Source organism: Balaenoptera acutorostrata, chromosome 1 (genome assembly GCF_949987535.1).
Source record: "Balaenoptera acutorostrata chromosome 1, mBalAcu1.1, whole genome shotgun sequence".
NCBI classification, from domain to species: Eukaryota; Metazoa; Chordata; class Mammalia; order Artiodactyla; family Balaenopteridae; genus Balaenoptera; species Balaenoptera acutorostrata.
In genome coordinates this window covers 23089494-23107195 of record NC_080064.1, presented here as the reverse complement: position 1 = coordinate 23107195, position 17702 = coordinate 23089494, and the positions used below count along the sequence as shown (strand labels likewise).

At 52.0% G+C, this 17702-nt stretch overlaps 2 protein-coding genes across 16 annotated transcripts in view; one reads left to right on the top strand and one right to left on the bottom strand.

The window, feature by feature from the left end:
* The first annotated feature begins 2282 nt into the window (after positions 1–2282).
* On the top strand, positions 2283–6611 carry TMEM200B (transmembrane protein 200B). The gene is made up of 2 exons (XM_057540483.1): positions 2283–2786; positions 4759–6611. Exon 2 carries the CDS (start codon positions 4779–4781, stop codon positions 5700–5702), a length of 924 nt encoding a protein of 307 aa, XP_057396466.1. The 5' UTR covers positions 2283–2786; positions 4759–4778; the 3' UTR covers positions 5703–6611.
* A 3638-nt stretch (positions 6612–10249) lies between these two features.
* EPB41 (erythrocyte membrane protein band 4.1) overlaps positions 10250–17702 on the bottom strand; it is a 196468-nt gene continuing 189015 nt past the window's right edge. For all 15 annotated transcript variants that reach the window (XM_057540414.1, XM_007170546.3, XM_007170548.3 and 12 more), the window contains 2 exons: positions 12921–13001; positions 10250–10354 (listed from right to left, as the gene is read on the bottom strand). In XM_057540414.1, coding sequence (XP_057396397.1) covers positions 10256–10354; positions 12921–13001 — 180 coding nt within the window. In that variant the 3' untranslated portion in view covers positions 10250–10255. The remainder of the gene's footprint in view (positions 10355–12920; positions 13002–17702) is intronic.

Here is a 17702-nt window from a genome sequence, read left to right as displayed (position 1 = left end):
GAGGGGGTCCAGGGGTGAGGGAGTCGAGGGCTGGTTGTGGGCCAGTTGTGGGCAGGCACTGAGGTGGGCAAGGGGCTCCAGGGGTGAGCAAGACAGGCCGAGTCCTGCCCCTCAGAGTTCATGGCCATAGGGAACACAGGCAGGAAGTAGACTCAGTTCCCAAACACTGACTTCAGTTCACCTGTGCGCAGTGCTGCTGTGGGGAGGCTCGTGTGCGGGGGTGTGTAATGGAAAGCTAGAGGAGGGGCTGGGCTGGGGGCCTAGAGATAGCCCAGGGCAGGTCTGAAGTGTGAGTAGGAGCCAAGGGGACGATCAGGGGAGTAGGTGCTCCTTACAGGAGGCAAGGCAGGTGCCAAGTGAAGAGGCCAGAACACAGAGGATTTGGGGATGGAAAGAAGCTCAGCTACCCAGGAGGCAGGAGCGTGAAGAAGGCCAGGGCCAGTTAGTGGAGATAAGAAGGGATTTAAACTCCACTTGGACAACACTGGGGAGCCACTGAGGGATTGAAGCAGGGAGTGAGTGATGGGTTCAGATTCCGTGTAGAAGGATGCTTGGTGCCTCCCTGCGGAACAGCGAGGAGGGCCTGCAGAGGGACAGGGGCCCTGGGGCGGGAGAAAGCGGCTAATGCGAGATCCCAAGAGCAGGGTCCACCGGACTTGATGGATTAGACAGAAAGAGGAGAGGAAGGAGCCTAAGGTGACCCCCGGTGTAGTTGGCCTTAGGGTGGGGGTGGGGCCGTTCACAAAGTGGGGGGAACGGAAGGAGCAGCAATGGGGCTGATCACGGAGCCCAGGGATATGGCTGGCTGCTGGAGGCGCGGCGCGCCTTGTGGCCCAGGATGGAAGAAGCCCCAGCACTGGGGAGGGCAGAGCGCTGAGGACGGGGAAAGCCGGGAGGGGCAGGCGGGAGGAGCAAGTGGTAAATGCCAGGGCAGGTGGAGCAGGGGGACAAGGACCGGGAGACTGTCGGGCTTTGGCCTCTAGCGTTGGTGTTTCCCAGGAAGAGCAGTGAGCGGGGAGGGGCAGCGGTGTCCGGTGGGGTGTTGGGGAAATGCTGAGAGGGCGGAGGTGGGGTCAGTGCGTGAGGAGTAGACGAAGTGCAGAGCGAGGAAGGAAGGGGTCTCCAGAAAAGGAAACAGCGGAGGCGAGAAGTGGGAGGAGGCAGGAAGGAGGCCGCTGCCTCAGTGGAGCCCAGGCAGCAGCCCGGACGCGAGCTCAGGCCGCAGGAGCCCTGCGTGCCGCGCGGCCTCGCTCTCGGACCCGCAGGGATGAGGCCCCGGGAGCCGAGGCTCGGCCCCACCCACTGTGGCCTCCTCGGGGACCCTGGCATCCTCGCGGTCGGCCCACCGGAGGAGGCCCCGCCCCTAGCGGTGGCCTCGGTCGCTCCGGGGGATGTCCGGTCGCCGGGAGCTGGGAGAGGGGCTCCCGGGGTCGCTGATGCCACCCCTGGTCTCCTCCGCCGAGCCAGAGGGCCGGAGCCTGGGTTCGAGGCCCAGCTGTGCAGTGCAGCTCCGGGACCTGACTCTGCCACGCGCAGCGGGGTTGGGTGGCCCAGGCCGGCGACTTCCTCGAGTTCCCCCTCCCCGCCCCGGGCGCACAGCAGGGTCTCATTACCGCCCATCCCCCTCCGCTAGCGCCCCGCGTGCCGGGGGGTCTCCGCGGCCGGGGGGAGGGGCGGGTTATAATGAATCCCAGGCCGGAAATTCCTCCCGAGGGGCCCGGCTGGGCTGCGGGAGTGAGGGGGGGCCGGCGCTGAGTCTGGCAATCTGCCCGCACCACCCCTCCTCCTCCGAGTCCGCCCCCCGCATCATGGAAACTGGGCCGCCGGCCGACCCCCCTGGCTCCGCTCCACATTCCTGCCTCTGGGGGCGGGCGGGGCACGAAAGCTGGGCTACCCCCTTCGGGCCGGTCCGCAGGGGGAGCCGCGGACCTCCGAACCCGTCTTCTGATTTGGGACGAGCACCGCCTCCCCATTCCAGCTTGGGCACATCTTCGGGGAGGTTAGGGAGACCGGCAGGACCCGCGACACTCCATTCGATTCAATCAACTCTGAGAACCTGGTTCATCTCTATTTACCCTCCCCCCACGTGATTACTCTTCATTAAGCGCTCGTGGGCTTACCCCGGGCTGCGCCCGTATTGTGCGCCCAGCCCTCAACGCCGGAATTTCACCTCTCAGCATCTGGCGAGGCAGACACCATTATGCCCATTTTACAGGTGAAGGCAGTGAGGTTCAGACAGAGGAAGGTTTAGATAGTAGGGCTGGGCGGAGCAGGAACTCCGGCCACCTCCTCCCGGAAGCTCCCCGGACGGCGCTGGGCATCTGTAGGCTCTCAGATGCCCCCAGATTCCTCTCCGGGGCGACTGGAAGGAGGGACTCTGCGAGACGGGGGAGGGCGTGCGGGCTTCGAATCCTGTCTGCTCGCTCAGGCTGTGGGGCTGGGCAGGGGTCTCAGTTTCCGCACGTGGGAAGAGGGCGCCCTCCCAGGCCTTCTGAACGACGTTAGCGGGGGACTCGAGCCCCCGGATCCTCCGAGTCACCGGGCGCGCACACAGCGCTTACCTGCGAGCCTCAGACTTGAGTCACTGCCTCCTTCCAGCCGTGGGGCCTGGCCGGGCCCTGGCCAGACTGTCCCTGGGGCTCCAGGAGGGCGGGGCCAGGGCAGCGCTAGGCGGGGCCGGGCCAGGGGGCGGGGCCGGGGGCCGGGATTCCTAGGAGACCGCGGCAGTGCCGCGAGCCGCGGCGCGTGGACTCGGACCCGGACCCAGCCGGGTGCGGAGGCGCCAGGTGAGCAAAACTAGGAGCCTGGGGTTCGCCCCCCACTTTCCCCAACTTTTTGTTTAGCCTCTCCCTCCAGATAGGCGCTGCGTGGGGGGTCGGGAGCCCGGTTCCCCCTTTCCCCGGAGTGTGGACGCGCGGGGAGGCGGGACCCCGGAGTGTCGGGGATCCAGCCCCGAGCAACTTCCCGAGACATGGGACCTTCGGACTGTGTCTCCAAGTTTCTGCCTCTCCGGGGTCCTCAGCGTCGATTCACGCCCTCCAGAGTCTCAGGGTCTCTGAGCATGTCCCCATCTCTCTGCAAGCCTCTGCTTCCCTTCCCGCCAGGACCCGCGGTGGCTCAGGGGTGACCTTTCCGGAGCTGGGGCCGGAGCGCCAGCTCTGGCCTGGGGCGGGGTGGTCATTTCTCCAGTTTGGGGCTGGGGAAAGGGCTCCACACTCAGAGACCGGGGTGGGGAACGGGGCTCGCCTCCTCCCAGGACGCTCCCGGGGCTGAGCAGAGAAGTGCCCAGCGTTGGGTCCTAGTAGAGCCCCCGTCCTGTGTGGCCTATGACCCTGGCAGGCCCCTCCGCCTCTCTGGGCCGCAGTTTCCCTCTGAATACCAGGCTTTGGACGCGGAAGACGCCGGGGCTCTATGCTAGGCCCTGGGCCTTCAGCGCTGCTGTCGGAGGCAGGGATGGGGTGTCCTGCTTTGAGCTTCGGGGGTGCGAATGGGGAGTGAGTAGGGTAACAAGGCCTCCTTCCTGGGGCCTCGACTACGGGCTCCGGCGTTGCAGCTGTGGAGAAACCAGACTGGGGCAGTGAGGAAGCACCACTGGACAGCGAGGTGCTAACCCTCCTCTCCTAAGGCCGGAGCGCCCCGGCCGGGGCACCGTTTCCTCCCACATCCTCCCTTCTGTGGGGGGCCACACCACACGCAGCCCCGCGACTCCTGCCCGGCCCGGATTCAGTCCTCAGGCCGCAGGCCAGGCCGCACCAGCAGCCGGGAGGGGCTGAAGCCGGGCGGCCCAGACCCTGGGGCAGCCAGAGGTGCAAGGGCGGTGCTGCTCCGGCCGGGACGCGGGCCACTGAGGCCTCGGGCGGAGGAGGCCGGAAAGGAGGCCAGGCGGCTGGAAAGGGGGATGTTTCATCCCGAGGAGCCCGAATTGGAAACGCTGCAACCTGGGGGAACAGCGTTGCCCGGGCTGACAGGAGAGCCAGGAGGGGAGCTCATTTGGCAAGGCCCGGCGCCCGGCACCCGCAGCCCCCTGCTTCCTGCGGCCGCTGGAGGAGGGGGCGGCCTCTTCTTCGCGGAGTTTAAAGAAATCCTGGGCCAAGTCTGCCACTTGTTTTGGTCAGAGCGGTCTTCTCGGAGTCTAGCTCAAGTCTTTCTTGCTGCAGCTTCAGTGCTGACTGAGGAGGTCTGGAAGGAGGAGGCGGGCAGGAAGAGGCTGGAGGCCGTGACACCCGCTCCTTCCTTCCCTGCGGTACTTGAAGCGCAGCAGAGGGGAGGTGGGGCCCGCGAGCGATCCCAGCGGACCCGGGCGGCTGAGTGCCCCCTCCCTCCTTTACTACGGTGCAGCCACCTGCGGGGGTGAGCTCGAGCTCGGGCGGGACTTACCCTGGAGACTCCGCTGCCGGGGGCCCCACACCTCCCGAGGCCCGGGACCCGCAAGCTGGCCAAGAGGGCGCAGGCGGCCGGAGCCCCGCAGCCAAGGATGCGGCAAGGAGCAGCCCGCGACCCCCTCCCTGGTCTCCGCCCGCGGGCCCGGCCAACTCCGGCTTCTGCCGCGCGTCCCTGGCTCGGAGCTCCGCTGCGGAAAACCCGAGCGGGGGCGGCTCCCCGCCTCGCAGCCCGGGAAAATCCGGGGGTGGCCGCCAGGGATCTCCAAGCGTCCTGGGCCAGGCAGCCCCATCTTCCCTCCCGGATGTGGGCCCCCGACCTGGCGCTCCGACCGTAGGCCCGTCGGTTCAGTCCCTGCCTCCCACCTTCTCTCCGCAGAGCGCCAAGACGACTGAGAGATGACGGCTGGGAGCCCCGGAGACTGCGGGGAGTTGCGGAGGAGCCCCGAGCGCCGCGTCTCCCGCCTGGGCCGCCGCCTGGGCCGCCGCCGGCGACCGCGCTCCCCGCCCGAGCCCCTGCGGGTGCGGGCGCGGCTGCGGCTGCGCTCGCCGTCGGGGGCGTTCGCGGCGCTGGGGGCGCTCGTGGTCCTGGTGGGCATGGGCATCGCAGTGGCCGGCTACTGGCCGCACCGCGCCGGGGTCCCGGGGCCCCGGGCTGCAAACGCCAGCGCGCCCCCCCTGAGCGAGCTGCGGCGCGAGGGTCGGGGCGCCGGCCGGGCCCACGGCCCGCACGAGCGGCTGCGACTCCTTGGGCCCGTGGTCATGGGCGTCGGCCTGTTCGTGTTCATCTGCGCCAACACGCTGCTCTACGAGAACCGAGACTTGGAGACGCGACGGCTTCGTCAGGGGGTGCTGCGGGCTCAGGCGCTCCGACCCCCGGACGGCCCGGGCTGGGACTGCGCTCTCCTCCCCAGCCCCGGCCCCAGGACTCCCCGAGCCATAGGCTGCGTGGAGCCAGAAAGCTGGGACCTGTCCCCGCGTCGGGGTACCTCACCAGTCCCGTCAGTGCGGAGCCTGCGTTCAGAGCCTGCTAATCCTCGCTTGGGGTTACCTGCCCTGCTCAACAGTTACCCGCTGAAGGGCCCAGGGCTGCACCCACCCTGGGGTCCACGGACCCAGACTGGCCATGTGATTATCACCGTGCAGCCCTCTGGTTCCTGCATTGAACATTCCAAGTCTCTGGATCTGGGCCTTGGGGAGCTCCTGCTTAGGGCCCCAGCAGCTCGGGACTGTGCTCACCGAAGCTGGCCACGGCTGGACCGCCTTAGTCTGGGGGGTTACGCCAAGTTGGGAGGAGGAGGGGACTTGGGGGCCCGGGTCTGAGGAGCAGGGGACAGCCTGCTATGAGGCTGCAGCATGGACCATGGTACAGGACTAGGACTGGGAGTCCCAATGTCTAGTAGATGCTTCAGCCACATCCCAGACTGGGGATGGATGCTCTGGCCCCAGCAGCTGCTAAGGCATCCTGACTTGCATGTCGGCAGAGAAATGCCAACCGCACAAGGGTTCAAAAAGCCGGAGAGAATGTGTTTTAATGTGGAATCTGGAGACCAGCATGACTCAGCCTTAGGAATTCCTTCAGCCTCCAAAAGTGGCCTTAGCCCTGGACAGGTACCTGAGGGGGCTGGAGGTCTAGGCCAGGGTGATTAGGAGATGTATCTGGTGTCTTGGCAAACCCAAAGTGGTGGGCAAGGACCCTAAGACTTGGAAGGTAGGTTGTGATGTTACAGGCTGGGACAGGCTCCCTCCAAGGTGGCACTAGTGATAGGGTTTGGGCCTCTGGGAAGACGGGCAATGGGGTGGAGTTGAGATGTTCCACCGCCATCTGGGATGGAGACTGAGCCTTTAACTCCTACCACCTCAACCCCTTCCCCCCTCAGCCATGCAGGGTATATCCCACGAGGGCTACACTACTGCCAATGCCTTCACACTGAGGGTCTGGCCCCTCCCCAAAGAGGTCTGAGAAGCCCCCTTTCTCTCCTTTGTCGTGGCCTGTGCCACGAAATTTCCCTCCAGTTGGCAAAAAGCATATGCCAGTTCCCAGAAATCCTTTTATATGTTGAAGCTGCATTTTGGTCAATGTGGACAGCTTTAGAAAATGGCTTGGATTTGGGTCTTCCTGTCGCATGTTTAATTTTTCCCAAGTTGCCGGTAGGAGAAGAGAACTTTAAAAGTTGATCAATCTTCACAGAGTCAGTCCTTTTTTTTTTTTTTTTTAAGTTTATTGAAAAATGCAATACAAGAAGAAGCAAGACCAAACAGTATCTAAACACTACCACCACTTCTCTAACTACAAAAGGCCAAAACGGCAGACCTAATTATTGCCTATTTAATCTAAGGATTTTGCCAATTTGATTCGGCTGGCATAGTTCCTATTTTGTCAAGAAATGTAAACAACTACTTGATATGATTCATTTTTTTTTTTTTTTAATTTACAAAGCTCCTTCATTTTTGTCACCAAAATAAAACATTTGAGAGAGATCTGTAAAACCAACCAGCCTGGGGCTAAGATCCTGGACAGGTATTTCCCATGAGCCTTCCTTGGTGTTGGTCAGGCCATAGCCCCGGCTCCATTTCCCAAGGTGGACTGTTGCTCCCTTACCCTCAGCTGCCCCGAAGAACACACGGTGGGGGGCTGGGGGCGGGCAGAGGTTCCCTGACAGGTCCCTGCAGCCAGGCTCTGTGGGCCCTCAGCGGATAAATTCAGGTCCTGCTTTGTGGGTGAGTTGGGTAGGTGGGTGGCAGAGACCTCACGTGGCTTGGAAGAAATCTTTGTTTCTGAAGTGAGATTAAAAATAAAATTGCAGTGAGAGTTGTTACTGTGCTGTGTCTGAGTCACTTTAGGAAAACTGCCAAGTTGTTGACACTGGAAATGAACTCTTCTCCCCTCTTCACCATTTCCACCTGGACAGTCTGTTTTTCTTCACACACACGCACACACACAGTTGCAGGAAGAAAAAAAAAGATCCAAACAATTGCCAAACCCCAAATTCCGTAACCAGAGAGGGAGGGAAGGGAAAGAGGCTTGGGAGGACACCCCTCGTGTTGGCTTGTCCAAATCATGGCTTCTCAGCGCCTGAAGGGCACTGGAGATCTTCTGGTCCGATTTATAGACAAGGAAGCAGGGTGAAGTGAGTTGGTGACAGATTGAGGGGAAGTTCAGGCCCCTGATTTGTGGTCCTAGGCAGTGAAAGTGGCCACACTGACCTGGATGGCAAAGAATACTCAGTGTGCCAGGCTCCTGACATGCATGCTGTGCCCTCTTCCTTTCCCCATCTTCATTCCACAGGTTGCAGCTCTGTGAGCTCCGGCGCAGCTCTTCCAGCAGGACAGCTGGCCATTGGCAAGTGAGCTCACGTCGCATGCCTATTTGATGTGAGCTGGATTTCCAACCTCACCACCCACCGCTCTGGGCAACAAAGCTCGGGCTTGGGCACGGCCTGGAAAGCCCCATCGTTCCAGACCCTATGCCCCAGGCTGTCTGTCCCTGAGACAGGGCACTCTCCTTCCCCCGCAGCCTGTCACACATCCCACCTGAGCGCTTCCTGTCCCTGCCCAGAGAGAGCTACCTGTTGGTTAGTAACAGTCTCAAGTAAGTACTAAGAGAAAAACGCACACTCGTGAAATCAGTTCAAACCAACTGAGTTTGTCTAAACAAAGCTCAGCCAGCAGAGACTCCGGACACGTGCTGCTGGCTCCCACTGCCGGGAGCAGAGGCTGTAGACTTCTCTCCTGCTCACCGCCCTGGAGCCCCCAGCGACTGCTGACTGTGACCCGCTGTCCACCTCTGGAAGCTCACTTTCTGTCCTAGAATTAGGATTCTAAGAACTTGTAGGTAGATCTGTTTGTGGGAAGCAAGCTGGAAGATCAGAGAAGCCCTACTGAATAAAAATGTCCCCTAATCTTTACCAGGAATAGTGGAATTGGGGACATCAGTCCTCATTTTCAAAAACAAAAACAAAAAATTAAACCCAAACCCACCACAAACATCAAGCCACAAAACCTGACAGACCTCAGATGGCAAGTGGGGATGAATGGAGCTGGTGTTTGTACCCCTTGTCAAGTGGGGTTTTGTGGGGAGGGTGGCCCCTAAAAGCCAATTCCCATGCTCCAGAAGGGTATCTGCAGGCAGGGGCCGGTCTGGACCATGATCGCCTCCTCTCTCAGTCACATCCTCTCTCGCCCCAGGATTAAAGAGAGAGGCTCAGGGATGGTCTCCTGGAAATACTTCTTAGCAGGATCCAACTGAGGTAAACCCCCACCACTCCCCTGTGTGAAGTGCACATTCCCAGAACTAGAAAACCTTTAAAAAAATCTCGTCAACTTTCTTTGTCCAAATCACCGCTAAAAATGTGCGGTCAGTGCTTTTGGCCCAAAGTGCCTATTTTTCTGTGAGTTTTGGTCTCTCCTGAGATGGGAGGTGGGGGGAGCACTTAGCAGAGCCACTGCTTCTGATGAGGTAAAAGGGGAGGGAGGGCAGGAAGGTGAAGGCCACGGATATGTTCAAACATTCACAGTATCAGATATATCTGAAGCAACTTCTTATGTCTTTGATCTAAAGAAGCTCCAAAAAGAAAGAATAGGAGAGAGGAAGGAAAACAATACTACATTCTTAGCAGAGGCCTCTGCCTCACCAAACCACCCTCAGCAAAGGGACAGGGACGTCGTCCTGGGGTCTCTGGATCAGGGCAGCCGCCCTGCCTGACATTCTGATAAAGTTACATCACTGGCTCTGAGAAAGGGCTGGTTTATGAAGTTTCTGCTGCCATCTAAAGGGTATAAACTAGGGGAGGAGCATGGAAGCCCCATTAAGCTGGCTTTGTCTCCCAACACAGCTGACAGAGTCACTGGAGGATTTCCCGAAGAATGCTGTGGACCCTGTCAGTATAAATGGGGAGAGGCTGGGCTGAAGGGGTTACAAACCACCCCATAAAAAAAAAAAGACTCTTTAAAAACAGTCCAAAGAGTGAAAAGTTGAACAATTTCTGGTATCACAATATAGAAAAATGTATTCAAAAGGATCAGTGATATCTAGAAGACTTTTTTGGTATAAACTCCAAATAGAAAATGAAATTGCTTTTCTGATGGTTTAGAATCAATCATCTTAAAAGTCTGAAGTCTGACTATTGCAGGTTAGCTTCTTTGTCATTCTGCTGGTTTTCTCTGGGATGGGAGATGGGCAGGGAGTCGGGGGAGGGGGGAGGGTAGGACAGTTCCTAGAGGAAAGAAAGAAGCAAAGTTTTAAAATCCTGCAAAGGAGACTGCTACCCAGTCCCAGTGCCAAGTTCTTGTGGCCACAAGTGACAATCAGGGCCTGAGCGGTTTTACAGGGCCCCGTCCTACCGGGTGATTGATGGCTTCTTCAAGTTATTTGTAAACTACTTTTAGGCATGACTTTATCTGGAACCCTGGCTCCCAAAAAGCAGCTATCCTGCTTCCAACTCTCTAGTCTGGCCCCAGAGCTTCAGCCCTTTCTTTCCTATCCCCCAAACCCTCATTTCCAGACAGCTAGTGCTGCTTTTCTTGGTTTTGTTCTTCTCCTCTGGCCCTCCCAGGTCTAGCTCAGAGAGACCTGTGACAGCAGAGAGTAGAGCGGCAGGGTGAGGTGGGGGGAGGTGAGGTGGAGAAGCAGGAGGACGCGTGAAGATTCAAGAGGTGGGTGGGATTTACATCCACGTTTGGGGTACCTCTTCCACCCCATCACTGCTGGCACTGCTGAGGGCAGGAGGAGGCCTAGCTGCTTTAGTTGGAGCCAGATACTTAATAACCTCCCACATCCTCCTCCTCAGCCTTCCTCTGCCTTCAGTTTATCAAGTCCCAGTGTGGACACCTCTGGGGGGATGGCTCCACTCCACAAGGACGGCCCATACCTGAGCTCACTCCTCAGAGATTTCGGTTTCCTGATGGACGACCACCTTGGTCACTGACATGTCTGGGTGCTGCTCCTTTGCCTCCTTGATGGCCTGTACGAGGACCTGAGAAAGACAGAAACAACGTCCATCAGGCGGAAAGCAGCCTGGCTGGCGAAAAAGGCAGGGGTCATGGGACACCATTTCTCCGGCAAGTTCAATCTTTCTGTCTACAGAACCAGAGCAGCATGTAGGCTAAGCCAAGCTGATGATGGCCGTACCCACCCTATCCTGCTTAGGGAGGCTCCTGGACTAAAAACACAGACACAGGGAAAGCTTAGAGCTGTCTTCAAGGAATCAGGGAGGGCCTTGAGGGGTGACAGCCTGGGTGGCTCTGGGAAGATTCACTCAAGAAAGGGAATCTAAAGAACAAAGTGAACTCTGTGTTCAGTGTAGGGTAACCGGGAAGCTCAGGACAGGAGAGGAAAATAGCGAAGCATGCTACAAAAAGGAAGAGATGTCTTTGGCTAAAGTAGAGACAAGAAAGGAAGAAAGAGTGGGAGGGCCCATGACATGCCACATACTGGCCTAAGTACCTTACTTATTATTATTTACTTGGTCTTCACAACAACTCAATGAATTAAGGTAGTATCCTTAATTTCATTTTTTAGATGTGGAAACCGAGGTTCAGTGGTTAAAGTGCTTAATGTTTCACAGCTAGTTAAGTAACACCATGGGGATTTTCACTTAAGTCTATCAGACTTTCCTCTTTACCACACTGTTTTTTAGTTTCAGAGGGAGGTGGAAGGGATGACGACCCTATTTTAGTATCTGGAGGAGTTCTGATCATTTTAGAAAAGCTGAAGGGAGCAGAGGGAAAGTCAAAGAAGAACAATGACACGACTATTCCCCTTGGGCTGCAAGTCGCTGAGCCTCAAGCTCAGAGCACCCCAAGGTGGAAGAGCCCAACACAGCCTTTGGGGGATGGCGGCATGGGATTCTCAGTGACAGGCCCCCGTCAAAAAGGACTCTAGCTAGATCTGACCAGCTGACTGTTGACCCTGGCTCTTAAGACTGCTTCTAGGAGGGACGGGAAGAAGGGAAATCCCTCTTTTGGTCTCTTGACTCCATGAAAGCTGTTCTTGGCACCGCTACCTCTACAGGCTCCTGCTCATCCTCCCTCAGCTTGTTTGCTCAACCAGTCTGCTCACGCTTCAAGGCCCAGCCCAAGCCCCCTCTCTGGTTACTCTGGCCTGCACCCCTCTCTCTCTCTGACAGCCTGCACCTTCTTAAAGTGCCCCCTCCCGATCCAGAGTGCACCACATCTTATCCCTTCCACATGTCCCTCATGCCTCAGAGACTGAGGGACACTGGAGCACCTCTCTGAGCTATCAAGTGTGCTTGTCCAATAACCCTGAAAGAAACCTATGATTATCTTTATTTTACAGATGGCAAAACCACAGCTCAGAGAAGTAAAATAACTTGCTCAAGGACACACAACCAGTAAGTTGCAGACTCAGGATTCAACCCAGGTCTGTCTCACTCCAAATCCAAAACACTTTCCTATGCCATCTAGCACAGATGGAGCACGTGGCAGGGGCTCAGATCACATCAGGCCGCGTAGGTGAGTGCAGGCTGGTAACACAGCAGGATCCCTTGAGCTGGGGCAAATAGACTGCAAGGCCTCCCACTTGGGCTTTTTGCAGCCTTGTTGCTGGGAACCTCAGCCCGGTGTTCTCAGCTGTAAGTCTCAACCCTGCTACCAAGGGAACTGCCAGCACTGCAGCTCAGTCTATTTTTTTTTTTAAGGCACTCAGCATATCAGCATAAAGGCCACAGAACTATTGCTCCAGCACTCCTGTCAATGATTCCAGAAGCATTTACATGCAGTCTCTTCCACCCCTGCTTTTCTGTAGCTTTACTGTTCTAACCTCACCCAGCAGAGAATTGGGAACATTAATCCTGACCTTATTATTTGCTAATTGCTTGAAGCACACAATTAGCACCTAATTAACATAAAAGCATAGAATTTTAGCACTCAGAGGGCCCAGAAATTAGCTAGATCAACCTACTCTCTTTTAGGAGAGAACAAAAAAAAATATGGGAGGTAAAGTGATTTGCCCAAGGTCATACAACAAGTTAGTGATAGATCTAGGACAGAAATCAAGTTCCAGGTCTCCTGAGTTCCAGCCCATGACACTGTGTCCCCTCTAGCTCGCCCCTCTGAGGGTAGAGACCACACGCTGGTTTGATATCGTCTACTGTCTCCAGCACAGGTTTGGGTACATGATATCCCCTGAACAGCACAGCTCCATTTACTTGGAGCCCACCACATGGCCCACGATGTACATCTGTATCTCACTTGAGTCTCACAACAACCTTGAAGGAAGATGCTATCTTATAGATGAGGAAACGGAGGCCTAGGGAGTTAGAGCTAGAATATGGTAAGAACTAGGATTTGAGTCTAAAGCCCATGTTCTTTGCATTACACTTCCCTGCTTCTCCAATCTACGGCCCCCATCCCACAGGCCTCAGTGATCCGATTCTCTTTGTCCTTCTTCTCGATTAAGAGCTAGAGTAGCTGAGAGGGCTCCTTGGAGATAAAGCTGTTATCTTTTGCAAGCCAATTTCGGTGTCCATCAGTGATCCTGCCCCAGAACCTCTCCCATGCCCAGAATCTCAGCATTCCCACCTGATCATGGTCAATATCGGCATCTCCTGTGATCACAATTCTCTTTTCAATCCGGGTCTCTGAAATCCCACCTTTGACAGTCTGAAACCAAAGGGAGGTGACCATATGAGAAAGAAAGAAAGAAAAACCCAAACAGCAAAACAAAACAACAGCAAGAAATTAGTCTGAAAACTATACTCCAAATTTTAATCTGCTGCTGGGAACTGAATAGGGTAGCTTTCTCACACACTTGTTCAAAATCTTGGTTGGACCTGCTAAAATGAGCACACGCCTATTCCCTAGTATTGCTAAAATCTTTAATAAGCTAAACAGAAAGTCATAATTCTCTATTATTTATTTTTACCTTTTTCTTCCTCCCAAACACCAAAGAATTTCTGTGAGTAAACAAAACAGGTGTTCCTTTTTGCTCTTTTCCTGTATATTTTGATTGTTTTCAAGAGACTAATCAGAAGACTATGAACAAAAAATGTCATGCAGCTTGAAATTAGGCTCTTTATTTTAAAACATTTTCATATTACTAATGTCAAAAAACCCTCAAATAATCCCCCAGGGTAGGTAGGTTTCCCTACTTCACAGATGAGGAAACCATGGTCTAGACACATTAAGTAACTGGCTTCCAGTCATCTGTGTGTTGATGATGGAGCTTGGTCAGGAATCTAGATTTCTTATTTACAAGAAAATGCTTTTTCATCTAGTGCTACCGCAAACATGGATTGTCTCTGATTTTCTGGGAGTAGTTCCAATTTTAGATACTTTGTCCCGCTTGCCCCCATAAACAATATTCTAATAATTTCAATATTTCAGCATCCAAACTACAGTTCCCATGGCCTTGATCCTGGACATGACATAAAAATTCTTTGTGAGACCCTGAGTTCTGATTTTTGGCTTGGAAAATATGGTTGCTTAATAATACCAACAACACCTGCCCTTAAACTGACTTTTTTTTTAATAGATCTTTATTGGAGTATAATTGCTTCACAATACTGTGTTAGTTTCTGTTGTATAACAAAGTGAATCAGCCATATGCATACATGTATGCCCATATCCCTCCCACCCTCCCTATCCCACCCCTCTAGGTCATGGCAAAGCACCGAGCTGATCTCCCTGTGCTATGCTGCTGCTTTCCACTAGCTAACTATTTTACATTCGGTAGTGTATATATGTTGATGCTACTCTCACTTCGCCCCAGCTTCCCCTCCCCCACCGTGTCCTCAAGTCCATTCTCTATGTCTATGTCTTTATTCCTGCCCTGCCACTAGGTTCATCAGTACCATTTTTTTTTTTTTAGATTCCATATATATGTGTTAGCATACAGTATTTGTTTTTCACTTTCTGACTTACTTCACTCTGTATGACAGACTCTAGGTCCATCCACCTCACTATAAATAACTCAGTTTCATTTCTTTTTATGGCTGAGTAACATTCCATTGTATATATGTGCCACATCTTCTTTATCCATTCATCTGTTGACGGACATTTAGGTTGGTTCCATGTTCTGGCTATTGTAAATAGTGCTTCAGTGAACATTGTGGCACGTGTCTCTTTTTGTTTTTTTTCTTTTAATTAATTAATTAATTATTTATTTTTGGCTGCATTGGGTCTTCGTTGCTGCGCGCAGGCTTTCTCAAGTTCCGGCGAGTGGGGGCTACTCTTCGTTGAGGTGCGTGGGCTTCTCATTGCGGTGGTTTATTTTGCTGTGGAGAACGGGCTCTAGGCACATGGGCTTCAGTAGTTGTGGTACATGGGTTCAGTTGTTGTGGCTCAGGGACTCTAGAGCACAGGCTTGGGCTTAGTTGCTCCGTGACATGTGGGATCTTCCCAGGCCAGGGCTTGAACCCATGTCCTCTGCATTGGCAGGCGGATTCTTAACCACTGCGCCACCAGGGAAGTCCCTGTGTCTCTTTTTGAATTATGGTTTTCTCAGGGTATATGCCCAGTAGTGAGATTGCTGGATCATAGGGTAGTTCTTTTTTTTAGTTTATTAAGGAACCTCCATACTGTTCTCCATAGTGGTAGTATCAATTTACATTCCGACCAACAGTGGAGGAGGGTTCCCTTTTCACCACACCCGTTCCAGCATTTACTGTTTCTAGATTTTTTGATAATGGCCATTCTGACCAGTGTGAGGTAATACCTCATTGTAGTTTTGATTTGCATTTCTCTAATAATAAGTGATGTTGAGCATCTTTTCATGTGCCTCTTGGCCATCTGTATGTCTTCTCTGGTGAAATGTCTATTTAGGTCTTCCACCTATTTTTTAATTGAATTGTTTGGTTTTTTTTGTATTGAGCTCCATGAGCTGGTTGTATATTTTGGAGATTAATCCTTTGTCTGTTGTTTCATTTGCAAATATTTTCTCCTATTCTGAGGGTTGTCTTTTCGTCTTGTTTATGGTTTCCTTTGCTGTACAAAAGCTTTTAAGTTTACTTAGGTCCCATTTGTTTATTTTTGGGTTTACTTCCATTTCTCTAGGAGGTGGGTCAAAAAAGATCTTGCTGTGGTTTATGTCAAAGAGTGTTTTTCCTATGTTTTACTCTGAGTTTTATAGTGTCTGGACTTACATTTAGGTCTTTAATCCATTTGGAGTTTATTTTTGTGTATGGTATTAGGGAGTGTTCTAATTTCACTCTTTTACATGTAGTTGTCCAGTTTTCCCAGCACCACTTATTGAAGAGGCTGTCTTTTCTCCGTTGTATGTTCTTACCTCCTTTGTCAAAGATAAGGTGACCATATGTGCATGGGTTTATCTCTGGGCTTTCTATCCTGTTCCATTGATCTATATTTCTGTTTTTGTGCCAGTACCATACAGTCTTGATTACTGTAGCTTTGTAGTTTAGTTTGAAGTCGGGGAGCCTGATTCCTCCAGCTCTGTTTTTCTTTCTCAAGATTGCTTTGGCTATTTGGGGTCTTTGTGTCTCCATACGAACTGTAAAGTTTTTTGTTCTAATTCTGTGAAGAATGCCATTGGTAGTTTGATAGGGATTGCATTGAATCTGTATATTGCTTTGGGTAGTATAGTCATTTTCACAATATTGATTCTTCCAATCCAAGAACATGGTATATTTCTCCATCTGTTTATGTCATCTTTGATTTCTTTCATCAGTGTTTTATAGTTTTCTGAGTACAAGTCTTTTGCCTCCTTAGGTAGGTTTATTCCTAGGCATTTTATTCATTTTGTTGCGTTGGTAAATGGGATTGTTTCCTTAATTTCTCTTTCTGATTTTTCCTTGTTAGTGTATAGGAATGCCAGAGATTTCTGATTTTTTTTTTTTATGTTCCTGATCTTAGTAGAAATGCTTTCAGTTTTTCACCATTGAGTATGATGTTTGCTGTGGGTTTGTCATATATGGCCTTTATCATGTTGAGGTAGTTTCCCTCTCTGCCCATTTTCTGGAGAGTTTTTATCATAAATGGATGTTGAATTTTGTCAAAAGCTTTTTCTGCATCTATTGAGATGATCATATGGTTTTTATTCCTTAATTTGTTAATATGGTGTACCACATTGATTGATTTGCATATATTGAAGAATTCTTGCATCCCTGGGACAAATCCCACTTGATGATGGTGTATGATCCTTTTAATATGTTGTTGGATTCTGTTTGCTAGTATTTTGTTCAGGATTTCTGCATCTATGTTCATCAGTGATATTGGTCTGTAATGTTTTTTGTGATATCTTTTTCTGGTTTTGGTTTCAGGGTGTTGGTGGCTTCGTAGAATGAATTTGGGAGTGTTCCTCCCTCTGCAATATTTTTGGAGAGTTTGAGAAGGATTGGTGTTAGCTCTTCTCTAAACGTTTGATAGAATTCACCTGTGAAGCTATCTGGTCCTGGACTTTCGTTTGTTGGAGGATTTTTAATTACAGTTTCAATTTCATTACTTGTGATAGGTCTGTTTATATTTTCTAATTCTTCCTGGTTCAGTCTTGGAAAATTGTACCTTTCTAAGAATTTGTCCATTTCTTTGTGGTTGTCAATTTTATTGGCATATAGTTGTTTGTAGTAGTCTCTTATAATCCTTTGTATTTCTGTGGTGTCAGTTGTGATTTCTCCTTTTTCATTTGTTATTTTATTGATTTGCATCCTCTCCCTTTTTTTCTTGATGAGTCTGGCTAAGGGTTTATCTATTTTGTTTATCTTTTAGTTTTATTGATCCTTGCTACTGTTTTCTTCATTTCTATTTCATTTATTTCTGCTCTGATCTTTATGATTTCTTTCCTTCTACTGACTTTGGGTTTTCTTTGTTCTTCTTTCTCTCATTGATTTAGGTGTAGGGTTAGGTTGTTTATTTGAGATTTTTCTATTTCTTGAGGTGAGATTGAATTGCTATAAACTTCCCTCTTAGAACTGCTTTTGCTGCATCTCATAGGTTTTGGGTCACTGTGTTTTCATTGTCATTTTTTTCTATGTATTTTTTTATTTCTTCCTTGATTTCTTCAGTGATCTCTCGGTTATTTAGGAACACATTGTTTAGCCTCCAAGTATTTGTGGTTTTTATAGTTTTTTTCCTGTAGTTGATTTCCAATTTCATAGCATTGTGGTCAGAAAAGATACTTGATATGATTTCACTTTTCTTAAATTTTCTGAGGCTTGATTTGTGACCCAATGTGATCTATCCTGGGGAATGTTCCGTGTGCACTTGAGAAGAGAGTGTACTCTTCCACTTCTGGGTGAAATGTTCTATAAATATCAATTAAATCTACCTGGTCTATTGTATCATTTAAAGCTTGTGTTTCCTTAGTTATTTTCTGTTTGGATGATCTGTCCATTGGTGTAAGTGGGGTGT